Source organism: Haliotis rubra, unplaced genomic scaffold, assembly GCF_003918875.1.
Source record: "Haliotis rubra isolate DU_JTF1 unplaced genomic scaffold, ASM391887v1 Scf23, whole genome shotgun sequence".
Classification (NCBI taxonomy): Eukaryota; Metazoa; Mollusca; class Gastropoda; order Lepetellida; family Haliotidae; genus Haliotis; species Haliotis rubra.
The window spans coordinates 2,448,909-2,464,823 of NW_025766336.1; the positions used below are offsets into that span (position 1 = coordinate 2,448,909).

At 39.8% G+C, this 15,915-nt stretch overlaps 1 protein-coding gene across 1 annotated transcript in view; it reads left to right on the forward strand.

Annotated features, from left to right (window-relative positions):
* LOC124277993 (DNA ligase 1-like) overlaps positions 1-15,915 on the forward strand; it is a 101,961-nt gene that overhangs the window by 71,163 nt on the left and 14,883 nt on the right. The window contains 7 exon segments of the mRNA XM_046713720.1: positions 1,265-1,437; positions 2,550-2,614; positions 9,672-9,773; positions 9,993-10,161; positions 11,739-11,838; positions 14,489-14,574; positions 15,323-15,438. Coding sequence (XP_046569676.1) covers positions 1,265-1,437; positions 2,550-2,614; positions 9,672-9,773; positions 9,993-10,161; positions 11,739-11,838; positions 14,489-14,574; positions 15,323-15,438 — 811 coding nt within the window.

Sequence of the window (15,915 nt, forward strand, 5' to 3'; positions counted from 1 at the left end):
ATGAGAGACCACCTATTGTGTCCTTCGAACTGTATTTCCTCTATTTAAAGGGTCAGTACCTTTTCTGAGACATTGTCTCTGTTAACTGGGAGGAATCATTATTAGATTGATCAATAAGATTTAATTTGAACTATCAGACAAAGGTTGAGTGACTGGAACAAACTTTTATAGTTTCTAATTTATGATTTTTCTTCTACAGAGGTTTAAGAACTAACATCTAGGCATCTGTAGAGGGCCTTGTGAAAGGGTTAGGGTTAAGAATTAACAGCTGAGCCAACATAGAGGGCCTTCTCTACTGCTTAGGGCTTAGGGACTCTGTTGAGGGCCTTTTGAGTTACAGTTAAGAATAATTCCCCATTACATCAGTGGAGGAAGTCATCACTTGTTGACACATTCAAGAGGAATAAGGAGGACTTAGCCTTTTATAGCAGCGAACCTCTGATTGTGACTGGGTCTGAAGGTGATTTAATCAAGATGTATCGCTCAATTTAGGTAGATCAAACCTACTTGCACCTGGTGCAACCTTAGGTAAGAACTTTCTTGCACCTAATGCAACCTTAGGTAATAACTTTCTTGCAACTGACAGAAAAGTTTGTACCTGTTGCTCAATATAAAAGTTTATGTAATGTTTTAGTTTTAGTACTTATAAGTTACATCATTGTAACAAAATTATTCTGTGTCGAATAAGATCATTTTATCTTACTTCATAAAATTTCATGACATGAACAGGAGTTTTTCAGTCGCTGTCATGTAATCATTACAGACACTGCTCCAAGGATGTTCAGCCTTGTTCTGTTTTCTGCTCAAGTCTGTTTTTTATTGACTTACACTCTGTGCAAGTTGGTATGTACATATCAGGCTGCATTTTGTGGTTTCAGGTTATACCCGTGCAAATTCTTAATGCTGAAATCAAGCCCTGATAATGCCCCAGCTCTTATTGGGGATATACAGCTTTGTGTATTTGATAATCTGTTGAGAAACACCTAGGGACAGTTATCATGATAGGATACAAATCTGTATATATGAGGCATTTATGTACCAATGTCACTGTTGCTTCTGGCAGTCAGACTGAAGGCAAAATCATCATATACTGAGAGAAACAAATAAGGGAACACCACTTCATGGCAGAGTTCCCTTGTTTGTTTCTCACATTTTCTCCTACTGCGCTATTCAAAGCGGCGATGAAAACTGGAAAAAATTAAAGGAACGCTTGAATTTTCCTTTATTTCTTTCTCTCAGTATATATTTTCTTTTCTCTCCACAGGCTAAAAATGATTGAGATCCTGTGCAACTTCTTTCGGTCAGTGATTGTGTTGTCCCCTGGGGATCTGCTTCAGTGTGTCTACCTGTGTCTCAACAAGCTGGCTCCAGCTTACGCCGGCATGGAGCTGGGCATAGGAGAGACCGTGCTCATGAAGGCCATTGCTCAGGCTACAGGTAAACTTTCACAACTTGTTTGTGTAGACGGAAAAAGTTTCAAAAATCGCTTTGTATGGCTGCAAGACAAATTTGCAACTGATGATACAGTACATGATCGATTCAATGTTAGTTTTGCTTATTTTCAGTCAGTATCTTTGGGGAAGATTTGCAGATGCACAGCATTAACTGACCACCTGGCACACAACAATGATATAACACAATAATGTAGATGCTAAGATAATTAGGAATGTTTGTAGCAAACTTTAATTTTAAGCCAACGCACTTCTTAATTAGTATTGCATTTTAATTTAAGTATCATTGTTACCATACTGTTGTTAACTTAAAATTACAGGTGTGACGATACAGCATCAGTGTTGTCTGATATGAGGTCCAAAATACACGTTGATTTGCAACAAAAGTTATGTAGGTGTTAAATGATTAAATAAAGGAATCGTTCAACAACCAGCTTACGCTGATTCTCAGACATATCCCTGTTGGCAATAAAGGGCATAGCACTGGCTGTGCTCTCTTGTCTAAGCCTATATGTTTCAGTCATACTCAGTCTCTACAGTTTAAAAACAAATGATTCACCATCAGATAGACAGAATATTGACTTATCAATGAAAGAACTTATCAGGAGATGCATCGTTTCTCACTCTTTGTTTTCTGATAGAAGTTGTATTGCGATCCCACTGTATCATAAACTAATCTCTTCTGAAATCACTAAACCAGGCTACTTTTCACAGGTACGTATTCATAATACATTGCCACATAAGAAGCATTTCATTCTTACAAAACTTCAACCTCCATTACATCATTGCCATAATTCACTCTAAAACTATACTTCAACAGAAGTCAACTTTGTTGTCAACTTGTCTAAACTGGTAGTGCCACACATATTCACAGAACTGTCTTATTTTTGTGGAGAACGTATTCAGACTGGTTATTCCCACCATTTTGTACACATGTGCAGCATTCTCTTAATAAATAAAACTGCATCTTCACCATAATAAACCATGGCTGCATGCTCTCTGTTATTTGCAGTGAATACCAGTAGCTCAAATATTTCATGTCCTTGTTTCATCCAATGAGCTCGTTTTTCTGACAGATTTCTGTCCATTAACTTTCAGGTCGCAGTGTGGATAAAATAAAAGCAGACGCACAAGAGAAGGGAGATCTCGGGTTGGTGGCTGAGGTAGGACATGTTGTTGTTTGTATCTCCTGTGGGTGTTGTTAGAGTAGACTCTGTGGTTGTGTGGATGGGTCTTATCTTGTCCAATCTATATTCACAGTGCCTTTAAGATATCTTAAAATGTACTGGTTGTAAGCAATCATCAAGTTTTATTTGACTACTGACAATTATGAAATAAGTCAATAAACCAGCAATAACATTGTCACACATTCTTTCCACAATGTGATATTGCTGGAATATTGCTTAAAGATGCATAACTCACTCACTCACTCACTCACTCCTCCTCCTCCACCCTACTCACTCTAATCTTCTTATATAAACTGCAACATTTGTTTTTGACTTCTACAGTATACTAGGACAATATTTACACAGTCGCAACAAACAATAAGAAACACTCACTCACTCACTCCTCCACCCTACTCACTCTAATCTTCTTTATAAACTGCAACATTTGTTTTGACTTCTACAGTATACTAGGACAATATTTACACAGTCGCAACATACAATAAGAAACACTCATCACAGAAAACCATTTGTTAGAAGCTGTCTTCTGTGTGGTAATTATTAATGGGCCTAGTTATCGATGCCAAGTGGCACTGCACTGCCTGCTCTGTCAGCAGCCCACACCAATAGCCCATCATTAATCATGGCCGCAAGACAACAGCATCGTCCCAAAGGTGTGATTTCCATTTAATCAGAAGACCTTGGTTGATCTAGTGTTGTGTGCTGTGCACTTCTGCAGTGTCAGAGATGTCTAGACTGGTGGTGGTTGGAGACGAACTTGAATGTGAGCAGACAGTTTTGAAGTCTTCAAGACATGGCCATGTCAATAAACTGATATATATGGAAACACTTCCAAACAAAAACAACTGCATATTTCCACCAGCAAATACTGATTACCATTATGTAACAGCATTTACACAACATTAAAACCAACAGTGTCAGGGGAATTTACTAAGTGATTTAAATGTTAGCATTACTGTCTTCTGTTAATTCAGCTACTCCTTCATGTAAATGAGCCTAAAGGAAAGTAGTATATGTATATTTAAGGGCTAGAGATGATACAGAGGACCTGTGTCTGTATGGCACTCTGGAGATTGTTGTAAATGCAGCATGTTCCTCCATAACACTGTAATAAGAATTGGTTATTGATTGTTCCTCACATCGTCTGGATAGACTCCAGGAACTTCTTTGAAATTGAAATTAGATTTGGAACAAACACAGTGAAAACACTGTCAGAAAATGGTGTGTGTGGTTTCCAGATGATTATTGTTAGAAAAATGTTTTGAAAGGCCATTACTCAGAAAGGAAGGGTAGTTCAAGAAACCATTTGACTTTTTGTAATGTCAAATTTTAAAGTTGCAGGAAAGTGAAATGTAGTTTGCCTATTCTTTGTAGCAAAGAATGTAATACTTGGTAAGAATGTTTCACGAGTGTCTCCAAAATATTTTTCAGTAGCAGCACTAGGTGGATCATTTTTAACCAGCCTGTTTCTTTAAATATCGTTTAGAAGCGAATATTCGTAGCCTACCAAATACAAAAGAAATCTGGTGTCAAAGATATTCTCTATCTAGAGGCTGCTGTCAAATTGGTGAAAATTAGCTGTAAAACAGAGCTTAAACAACAAGCAATGAGCAGGAATTGCTGAAATTTAAAAATGACTAGATTGGATCATGTATAATATGTTGCAAAATGAAATGGTACATCATGTGACAGTTTCCTTCAGTAAAGTGACCTGATGTCTGCTCCTCAGAGTTATTTCCCTTGTCCGCCAGCCCAGGATATGATTATTGTGGGATTTATTCCTGGATTAACCCTGATCATGATCCTCAGCAAGTTCATCACCATGGTATAATATGAGTGATCCAGAGGGAAGGAGATCTACAATCTACCATCACAGTTATTTCAGATAATTTCCATTTACTGAACATTTGATACAAGGAAAATTATAACTTTTTATATTATGATGTGAGGTTGGTTGGTTTGTTGTTTAACACCACACTCAGCAATATTCCAGCTATATGGCGGAGTCTGTAAATAATCGAGTCTGGACCAGACAATCCAGTGATCAACAGCATGAACATCGATCTACGTAATTGGGATATGATGACATGCGTCAATCACGTCAGCGAGCCTGACCACCCGATCCCGTTAGTCGCCTCTTACGACAAGCATAGGTTACTGAAGACCAATTCTAACCTGGATCTTCACGGGTTGTTATGATGTGTGAAGAGAGGGGGAATGTATGTATTGCAGGAAAACAGTTCCAGAACAGTTTTACAGGCTGTGGAATAAGTACTTTTGGTATATTCTTCCACAGGAACCATACTTCTGTGATATTGATTTCCCCAGAACAAATCTATGTGGAGGACAAGTTGACTGACACATGAGCAGCAGTCAGAGTCAACTCAGTTGAGTTTTAAGTAAGGACAGGGACATACAGACTTGACCTGACCTGAGGACAGGGACATACAGACTTGACTTGACCTGAGGACAGGGACAAACAGACTTGACCTGACCTGAGGACAGGGACATACAGACTTGACCTGACCTGAGGACAGGGACATACAGACTTGACTTGACCTGAGGACAGGGACATACAGACTTGACCTGACCTGAGGACAGGGACATACAGACTTGACTTGACCTGAGGACAGGACATACAGACTTGACTTGACCTGAGGACAGGGACATACAGACTTGACTTGACCTGAGGACAGGGACATACAGACTTGACTTGACCTGAGGACAGGGACATACAGACTTGACTTGACCTGAGGACAGGGACATACAGACTTGACTTGACCTGAGGACAGGGACATACAGACTTGACCTGACCTGACCTGAGGACAGGGACATACAGACTTGACCTGACCTGAGGACAGGGACATACAGACTTGACCTGACCTGACCTGAGGACAGGGACATACAGAGACTTGACCTGACCTGAGGACAGGGACATACAGACTTGACCTGACCTGACCTGAGGACAGGGACATACAGACTTGACCTGACCTGAGGACAGGGACATACAGACTTGACCTGACCTGAGGACAGGGACATACAGACTTGACCTGACCTGACCTGAGGACAGGGACATACAGACTTGACTTGACCTGAGGACAGGGACATACAGACTTGACCTGACCTGACCTGAGGACAGGGACATACAGACTTGACCTGACCTGAGGACAGGGACATACAGACTTGACCTGACCTGACCTGAGGACAGGGACATACAGACTTGACCTGACCTGAGGACAGGGACATACAGACTTGGCCTGACCTGAGGACAGGGACATACAGACTTGACCTGACCTGAGGACAGGGACATACAGACTTGACCTGACCTGAGGACAGGGACATACAGACTTGACCTGACCTGAGGACAGGGACATACAGACTTGACTTGACCTGAGGACAGGGACATACTGACTTGACCTGACCTGAGGACAGGGACATACAGACTTGACCTGACCTGAGGACAGGGACATACAGACTTGACTTGACCTGAGGACAGGGACATACAGACTTGACCTGACCTGACCTGAGGGCAGGGTTAACATTGTTAACATTGGCCGTTCTAACATTGATAGATTTTCACCATATTGTTGGGCTTTTGTCCCAGTCTCATACAAGTGCTTCTCTTAGCTGTCCCAATCGTTCTACATAGCTGCTGTGACAATGATGAATGATGATAAGTTTATGGATATACAACTTCTTTATTCAGAATATAGAAGTTGTATATCCATAAAATTATGATCATTCTTCTAGACCTCAACTTCTAAAATGCCCATCAAAGAAGTGCCGTTTCAGCTTCCCACATCTCTTAGTCTTAATTTTATTCCATAATTTCTTCAAAAGTGCTGCATGATGTTTATTTTCTGGCCTTTTTGAAGATTGTCCCATTGCGATACCACCATGGACATACCTGAACATGGAGATCATAACATTTCGTGACTGATGGGTCGGTCATGACCTTTTTGGGTGCTTGAGATTTCAAATGCATTCACTGTTCTTATCAATTGCTTGGATTCAGACTGGAAGTGTTGAACCCAGGTTCATCCATGATAATAAATTCACAATTTGTTGCAAACATCTGTATGGGGCAGCTTCTAACAGCTTGACTGACTGGAGTGATGTTATGCCTGGTGGGATTTTGATAGATGTAGAACCCAAAGAGCTGATACATTCAAACACTATTGTGTCGAAGTTGACAGGACTGATGTAAAAACTTTGAGATATCTAAGGTTCGGCATAACCGTAAAATAATGACTAAGGACTATGTAGGGACCTGGCTTATTTTTCAAGTCCGCCGTGAGTTCGACACAGTGGTGTTTTTCTCCATATTGTCTTCATTGTCAAAGTTGCTTTGCTGAAGAAATCTGCTCTGTCCTGAGAAATGCCTACAATGTGATTAATTTGCCATTCGGTCATCACCATAGTGTGGATTCTCTTGGATATATCTGTTGTTGCCAATGTCACCGTCCATTCAGATATGGGTTGTCTTCAAGGGTTTTCCTGTCATTCTGAAATGCTGCTTCCCGCCTCTCGGACAAGTGGCAAAGGAACAGGTGTCCTTCCCCTTTGCTGAACACATATCATGAATGACTTTTGGTGTAAAGTCTCCAAGTGTGTCAATTTTCCAGAGTTCCCTGCCTCTTCCATATTTTACTGGCTAGTCACAGCAAATTGACTCAAATATTTGTGGATATACCTCTATGACTCTATGTAATGTCCACAACCAAAACATCATATCATTCGGCGATTCCTTCCATGTGAGGCTCAGAAGTTGTCAATCAGCCATCATAAAAAGCAGCCCTCTGTAGCTGTGAAAATGCTGTTTTCTTCCAAGTTTTTTCATGTATTTATATCAAATGTTTTTTAATATAAAGAGCCGATATGTCTATTCTCCACAAATATTTAAATTTTTATATATCTAGAGTTTTTACCTTTTGCAACCTGAATATTAATTTTATACATTATTTAGAATTTCTTCTGAAATATTTCAAGTAGGAGCAAACTAATGTTTCTCCTCAATCAACCAGTTCAGGAGATGACACCGGCTTGTGTGATAAGTGAGTATGGGCTGTATAATCCCAGGAATATATCTATTTGCTCTTAAAGAGCATCTGTAAGTGAAATGTATCAGTACTATATCTGCTTGGAATTGAATGTGCCCGAGATAAGACCGAAGATGAGGACGCTCTGTGTGATAAACGAGATGTTGTCCTGCAATATGTGAAGATCTCCCCTCCCAACTGTCTGTCTCTCTCACTGGGGAGCTACAGATTGTACACCGTTTAACTCCTGGTATTGACTCATGGTGGAGTGGAAGAAGAGTTGAAACTGAGTGCCGATAGTTTATACAACTAAAGAACCAGTACTTCAGTTTACTTGATAATTGATGAATCTGCTCTGTGGATTTAGCCTTGTTTGTTATCATCCATTCCACAAAGATGTTTAAATAGTATGGCGTCCTAGAACAAGACTGCTAAACAGCTTAGTATGTATACTGCTCAAAAATAGTTAAGGATAATAAATTGGGGGATATTTCTTTTTGTGACGACTGTGCTCACAATTTCGTGAAATATCACCCCAAGTAGCCATAATCCCTAGCATATTTACTTCAGTTGAGATATACTGCCTAGTGTGCCGTGTAAAGTCACAGGGTAGTCTCAGTGTGGAAGACCTTGTTGGAGATATTGTGGCTGGTATTGATGGCTCCTCAGCGCAGAGCACAGACTGCAGTGTCCTGTTTCATCACATATATTCTTTTTGGCATTATTTTATAGATTTTTTTCAGAATTTGTAATATGTTGTGGAGATCATTTACTGCGGTATCATTTCTTTCCTCGAGATTCTTATTTTCATTTTTTTATTTAGGATTAATTACATTTGTCTTCTATGTACTTACTCAGGCCATATCCAGTGTCTGAGCTGATGTTTTTTGTAAAACAGATACCTGACTTGATTCTTCAGTGCTGAAGAAATCCAAGTGCACAAATTGTAATGGTGTATAGATTTACTTGTGGTCCATAAATACATTTCTCAAAGTTGCTTGTTTAATCTGTGCAGGTGTCAGATTGGCCTTATGGAGGCTGTTTCAAATGTATTCTGAGCATTTTAAGATTAGTGTATCAGAAATGAATCGGTATCCAGTGTCGTGCTGTTTCAAATATATTCTAAGTATTTTAAGATTAGTGTATTAGAAATGAATCTGTATCCAGAGTCGCACTGATTGAACTAAAAGCTTGTGTATCTGATATAATCACTACAATAAGGTTCCAGCATAAGGGGTGGTGGTATAGCATAGTGGTTAAAGTACGTGTTCGCTCGTCACACTGGAGACCGGGTTCGATTCCCCACATAGGTACAATGTGTGAAGCCCATTTCTGGTGTCCCCAGCTCGCTTGCTCGCTCGCTCACTCACTCACTCACTCACTCACTCACTCACTCACTCACTCACTCACTCACTCACTCACTCACTCACTCACTCACTCACTCACTCACTCACTCACTCACTCACTCTTCAGCATAATTATCTGAGAATATAAATAACATGGCTGACAAAGAAATCTTTTTCACATCCAAAACTCAATAAATGGACTTATGTTGCCATGATATTGTTATTCATATTTTGATTGTTGGACTATGTCTTTGTTGTTTACACCTTAGGGACCGTTCATAATTTATGGCTGGGGGGTGGGTTAGACGGGCTAGATTTCTGCTGGACGGTCTAATTTTACAGCTAGCCAGCCCGATGGACAGGTGAAAAACAATATTCAGATAGGTGTCCACTGGCACTGTCTGTTTAGTATTTAAGGAGGACTGGTTAAATCTCTTCTGGGCTGGTAAGTTTTTTGAAGTTACCAGCCCAGATGTCTGGCTGGGTTTTTGGCTTATTTCATACACTGCCAATGTTGGACCTCATGAGATGGGATATCATGGCGTGTGCCAACAAATTAAAGACACCAATGTTATCTTAAGTGCCAAGTCACTTTCTGGAATTGAAATAATGTTTGTAACTTTATAGATTTGATTGTTGTCTGTCTTTCAGAGCAGCAGAAGTACCCAACGAATGATGTTTGCACCACCGAAACTCACTGTGATGTCAGTCTTTACCAAACTCAAGGATATTGCCAATATGACAGGGCACTCAGTAAGTTACAGAGTTATGGTTTTATCTCTCAAGGAAAGCCTTTGTTCCACAAGAAAAAACAAAATTAGAGTTTGAATGACAATGCATTCAGAGCTATTCCTATCACTACCATGGCATTAGTCATGTGACTTAATTTGTTGTCTTTTTACGAAAAAATTATACTTGAAAATATGAAACTATTAATTAGTTGTAGAAATCAGTATCGTCATATGTCTTCAGGTGATGACCAAGAAGGTGGAGATGATTAAAGGATTATTTGTCGCTTGCCGACAGTCTGAGGCTCGGTACATAATCCGATCGCTGGGAGGCAAGTTGCGAATCGGCTTAGCCGAGCAATCAGTACTTACGGCACTGGGCAATGCTGTCTTCCTCACCCCTCCAGGGCAAGGTAGGTGAAGGTTATCTCAGTTGGAAGACATGTTTGGATGTGTTGTCAAGGCTGACTTGCTAATTAGAACCTATAATGTGATGTGAAGTTTGGCCTGTTGATTCATTTGTAAACTGTGTATTGTAAATCAGCAAAGAATTATTTTTGTGATCAACGTTGTTTTCATATCTTCATCAAGCTCTTTTGGAAATTTTAGAATATTGGGTGAAGCCCTCTACAGATTGGTTGCTGCATTTGCAGTTGTTAGGCCTAAAAAAAAAATGTTGTAGTTCCGATTATCTGACCGACCCTTTTTTTTTAAGTGGACTGAATAAAATACTGTAAACGTACTTATTTTCGCGTGGTGCAATTTTCGCGGAATTGACAGTTTAGACTACTTCGCGCGGTCAATTATTCGCGCAGTCAGTATTTGCCGGAACTGCCAGCTGTCTCTTTGGCCGCCACTAATAGCAGTGAAAACAAACAGAGTGGCTAACCTGTCAGGTGGCGTTTATTGCTTACTCACAGGAAATCCCTATCTGTGCGATATACTAGTACACAGTAACCCGTTTACTCCCGGAAGAGATGAAAAACACATCAGTCTTATGTTCCGAATTCTGACGATCTGACGAATTAACTTATACTGTATATGAAGCTTTTTGTGATTTCAAACAAGCCGGGTTGTTGTGAATGAGATGATTGAGTGTTAAGTGACTATTCGCTTCATGATGATACGTTTGTATCTAAATGAATAAATAAAATACTGCTGTATTATTTCTTTCCCGAGTCGTTTCATGGTAATCTGTTTTGTATCAAACCATCTGTCATGTGACCAATTTCCATGGCGGCCACAACACACATTGCTGTTTTCGCTAATTCGGCAATGGTATTTGGCTCATTATTTAATTATGTTTTGGGAAATCCATTACAGCGACAGTTAAGTGTGATTGTTTATGCTACTATCAGTCATTTTAAGATTCCCGTAGATTTCTGTCTTCAAACTTGATGTGTTATGGTTTATTCGCGGTGTATGAATTATCGCGCTAAAATGTTTTGCACGAAAAGCGCGAAAATAAAACCTGCGCGAAATATACTACGTTTACAGTAAGCTTTCAGATACCATTGTTTTTTCCCGGCACTGAAAGATATTGGTCATTCTGATAGAGAAAGTCGACATGATGGCCGCAAGCTTGATTGAATAAACAATTACACATTGATACATGTGTTATTAATTGTACTTTCCTTCTGAAAAAAATATGTGAAAAAAAATAGAAAAATTCCTACCTACCTACCCTAAATTTTAAAGAGGTGTAATCGGAACCACAACATTTTTTTTATTTGGCCTTATTTGAACCATGTGATGTGTGGAAATATGAAAGGCCTCATGTAAAGTATATCACCCATATGTTCTCGTCACAATATTGTTTTGGTGGAGACAGATTGATGGGTCATTTCAAAGGTCAAGGTCATTCTCAGAATCATTATTTAAGTGTTAACCCAACAAGCACATTAGTTCTAATGTTGTGAGATGACTTGTTCATCTCATCATGTGATCTGTGTGAAGGTGAGCTCTAAGACATATCTGTGGCCACTTACAGAGTTCCCCCCGGAGATGGTGGATGCTGGGAAGGGTGTACCTGCTGACACCCTCAAGAAGAAATTGGATGAGGCAGCTCTTGTGATCAAGACAACCTATTGGTAGGATATGACTTGTCAGGATGACCTACCGTATATGACCATCTATAAGCCGAATTTTGAGGACCAAAAAAAGCAGTCTGTAGAAGGGGGTCGTCTTATCCATGGGTTACGCTTTCGTCGAACTTTTTTCCAGGGGTAAGAAAACAACAACGTAATCACTTCGCGTGAACAAACAACAGAAGACGACTTTGTCAGTAGAGACGTCAAATTTGCAATTAAACATCACTAGACAAGATTATTTACCTTTTAAGTTCTAAGTTGTTTTTGCTGGGCATTGTATTATTTGCAGGGATTAAGATTACCGTGTGTATCTGAGCCGGAAATAGCAATCAGCTGTCCCGGCGATCAAGTTCAAACATGCACAGATAATATAACTGGACGAATTCTGACGCAGTCATCTGTAAAATATAATACAGAATACTATTATTTAACCCAAAGAAATATATCCTAGCATTGTGTAATTTTAGTTACAGTTTTTTGCTCTATAAATTAATTAAGATTAAGATTACCGTGTGTATATGTGCCGGAAATAGCAATCAGCTGTGCACACGTTTCCCGGCGATCAAGTTCAAACATGCACAATAATATAACGGGACGAATTCTGACACAGTCGTCAGTAAAATATAATACAGAATACTATTATTTAACCCAAAGAAATATAACCTAGCATTGTGTAATTTTAATTACAGTTTTTATGTAAAATATATATAATCAACACTAAGGTTATACGGACCCTCATGAACGTGGTAAGCAGAAGTTGTACACACATGGAATGGGGTAAAATACGGAAGCCATTTAAATTCACAGGTTTTTACCGATGTTACTGTAAACTAGCAGTCAATGGAAAACGAGGCGGTAATCAGTTCATGATTGTTGAAAGGGGTAAAATAAGCAAGCCAGTTTGTTGCTACAATAAATATGATATTTAGAGAAGCAAAATATATAATGCATTTTCTGTCAACTACACTTCGTTTCGATCCGTGAGTAGACACAATATATATGATTGTGAATTCTTTGAATAATGTGGACCAAAGTTATAATTATTGGTAACTGCCAGTTGTCTGTGGTCTGTGTTTGCCGCGATTAGGACCCCATCGCGGGGGATCGACTTATGCACGACCATACCATGTTGACACTGATTTTAAGGGTCAAGTTTGGGGTCGTCTTATCCATGGGGTCCTCTTATAGACGGTCATATATGGTACTTGTATTGTGACTTGTCAAAATGACCTGTGGTTCGGTATGGCTTGTCAGGACACCTGTGGTTCGGTATGGCTTGTCAGGGCACCTGTTACTTGGGTATGGCTTGTCAGGGCACCTGTTAGTTGTGTATGGCTTGCCAGGACACCTGTGGTTGGGTATGGCTTGTCAGGACACCTGTTAGCTGAGTATGGCTTGTTTGGACACCTGTTAGTTGTGTATGGCTTGTCATGACACTTGTGGATGTGTATGGCTTGTCAGGGCACCTGTGGTTGGGAAAGCCTTGTCAGGACACCTGCGGTTGTGTGTGGCTTGTCAGGACACCTGTGGTTGGGTATGGCTTTGTCAGGACACCTGTGGTTGGGTATGGCTTGTCAGGACACCTGTGGTTGGGTATGGCTTGCCAGGACACCTGTGGTTGGGTATGGCTTGTCAGGACACCTGTAGTTGGGTATGGCTTGTCAGGACACCTGTGTGGGGGGTATGAGTACTGCCCACAGTGAATCTAGGGATGAATAGCTGTGTATGCTGGTGAGGAACAAAGAGGATTGGGTGGTTAGATAGAGTGACCTTGATGATTATCTTGTTTGTTCACAACAGTAATATAGCTGGAGTATTTCTAACAGCAGTATGAAACAACACTCACTTGAGTGGGTTCGATTTCCAACAATGAAATAATAAGCAAAGCACATACATGATCCAACAAAAATCAGTCCACGTCCGTTTTATTAGAAATATGTGACAGCATCTGATATGCCACCTGTCCACATTCATGGTATGAAGCTACTATGCAAGAGAAAGTGGAAAATGTCCAGATATGCATATAGCTAAATGCACACTGTTCAAAGGGGAGTAACTCTACACTGGCACCTCTTGTCTCCGGTGTGAGATATAAATTTCTGATGTTTACTCATATGTAAGGTAATATTCTCTTACAAGTTCATTCTTTTTTATGTCTCTGTTTTGCTCATCAAGAGAAGAGGCTATTCTTTTGGAATAGAAGATTTATATTTCACCTATATTTGGTGAAACATGTTTGCTGTGTTACCTCCCTTTGACCATTTTCAGAAGAGCATTGATCAATACAAGCAAAATTTAAACCTAATCTGGGCAATGAGTTGATCATTTCTAAATTAATGTAAATTGTCTTCTGAACATTAAAAGCAGGGCTCATAAAAAATTGTGCCCCTGAAGAAGATTAAAACAGTTGTATTCGATTGTGGGTACTTTGAATGGGCCATTTGTTGGAGAGGTCATGTGTGGACCATTGATAGAAGCTGCCCTATTCTGCTTTCCAAAAAAAAGTCTTTCATTTTTTGGTTTGAATTCTTATTTCTTTTAATTCTTGTTGTGTATGAGTAGTAACGACCTATTCTCTGTATCTCCCAAGTTACTAAAACTCTTTAAGTGGGAGTTAACCCGTGTATTCGCTCACTCATTGACTGTTTAGTGAGTTGCCGAACTATGATGCTATCATCCCAGTGCTGTTGAAGGAGGGTCTGGAGGAGCTGCCCAAACACTGCAAGCTGACCCCAGGTACGATATCATCAGCTCTCTCTCAAAGTAGCATTAAACACAAGTCACTCACTCATTCACTACTTGTGTATGCCAAGTCTACTTCCTTATAGTGACATTGCTGAAATACTGTTGATGTAGTAACTTTAAATTTTAACTCTTTCATTCAAGTGACTGTTAGTCTTGGTAGTCTTGACATTGCTGAACTACTGCTGATGTACCTTCATATTAATGTAACCATTTGTTGGTGTATGTTGCTGATATACTGTCGATGTAACTTTATACTGATGTAACCATTTGTTGGTGTATGTTGCTGATATACTGTCGATGTAACCATTTGTTGGTGTATGTTGCTGATATACTGATGTAACTGTCGATATAACTTTATACTGATGTAACCATTTGTTGGTGTATGTTGCTGATATACTGTCGATGTAACTTTATACTGATGTAACCATTTGTTGGTGTATGTTGCTGATATACTGTCGATATAACTTTATACTGATGTAACCATTTGTTGGTGTATGTTGCTGATATACTGTCGATATAACTTTATACTGATGTAACCATTTGTTGGTGTATGTTGCTGATATACCATTTGTTGGTGTATGTTGCTGAAATACTAAGTGGGGAAAGACTGCAGCACCGTCCTACACAAACCTTCCTGTGATTTTATTGTCTTTGTGACAGGTACATGGCTGGATTCTTGAAACTGATGCTTTCTTCTCAAATTGTTCGAATTCTGCCAATGTGATTTTGTACTTTACAGGTATTCCCTTGAAACCAATGTTGGCCCACCCAACAAAGGGTGTGAGCGAGGTGCTACGGAGGTTTGAAAACATGGAATTTACCTGTGAATACAAATATGATGGGGAAAGGGCACAGGTGAGACAGTTACAGTAGATGTTGTATTCAAGTTCAGTCAGTAATCTTAAGATCATAAACAGATTATTCATCTATTATCAAATATTACATCAATTTACTTAAAACTTGATATCAACTGTCAGCTTGACAAATGGCAGGAGATACTGATGCATGTGGGTGCATGATGACATTACCATGAGCATCTGCCTTCCACTGAGGGTTTGGTTGGGCAGCCTAGTTTTGATGCCTTTACCGCCATGCTGCAGACCTGGGTTTGATTCCCCACATAGGTACAATGTGTCCATTTCCGGTGTTCCTGAGGTGATATTGGGACATTGTTAAAAATGGTGTAAGACCAAATTCACACTCTCCACTGAGCAGAGGTCCCCAGAAGGTTTCCAATCCATGTCAGGGCGGTGGGGTAGCCCAGTGGTTAAAGCGTTCGCTCGTCACACCGAAGACCCTGGTTCGATTCCCCACATGGGTACAATGTCTGAA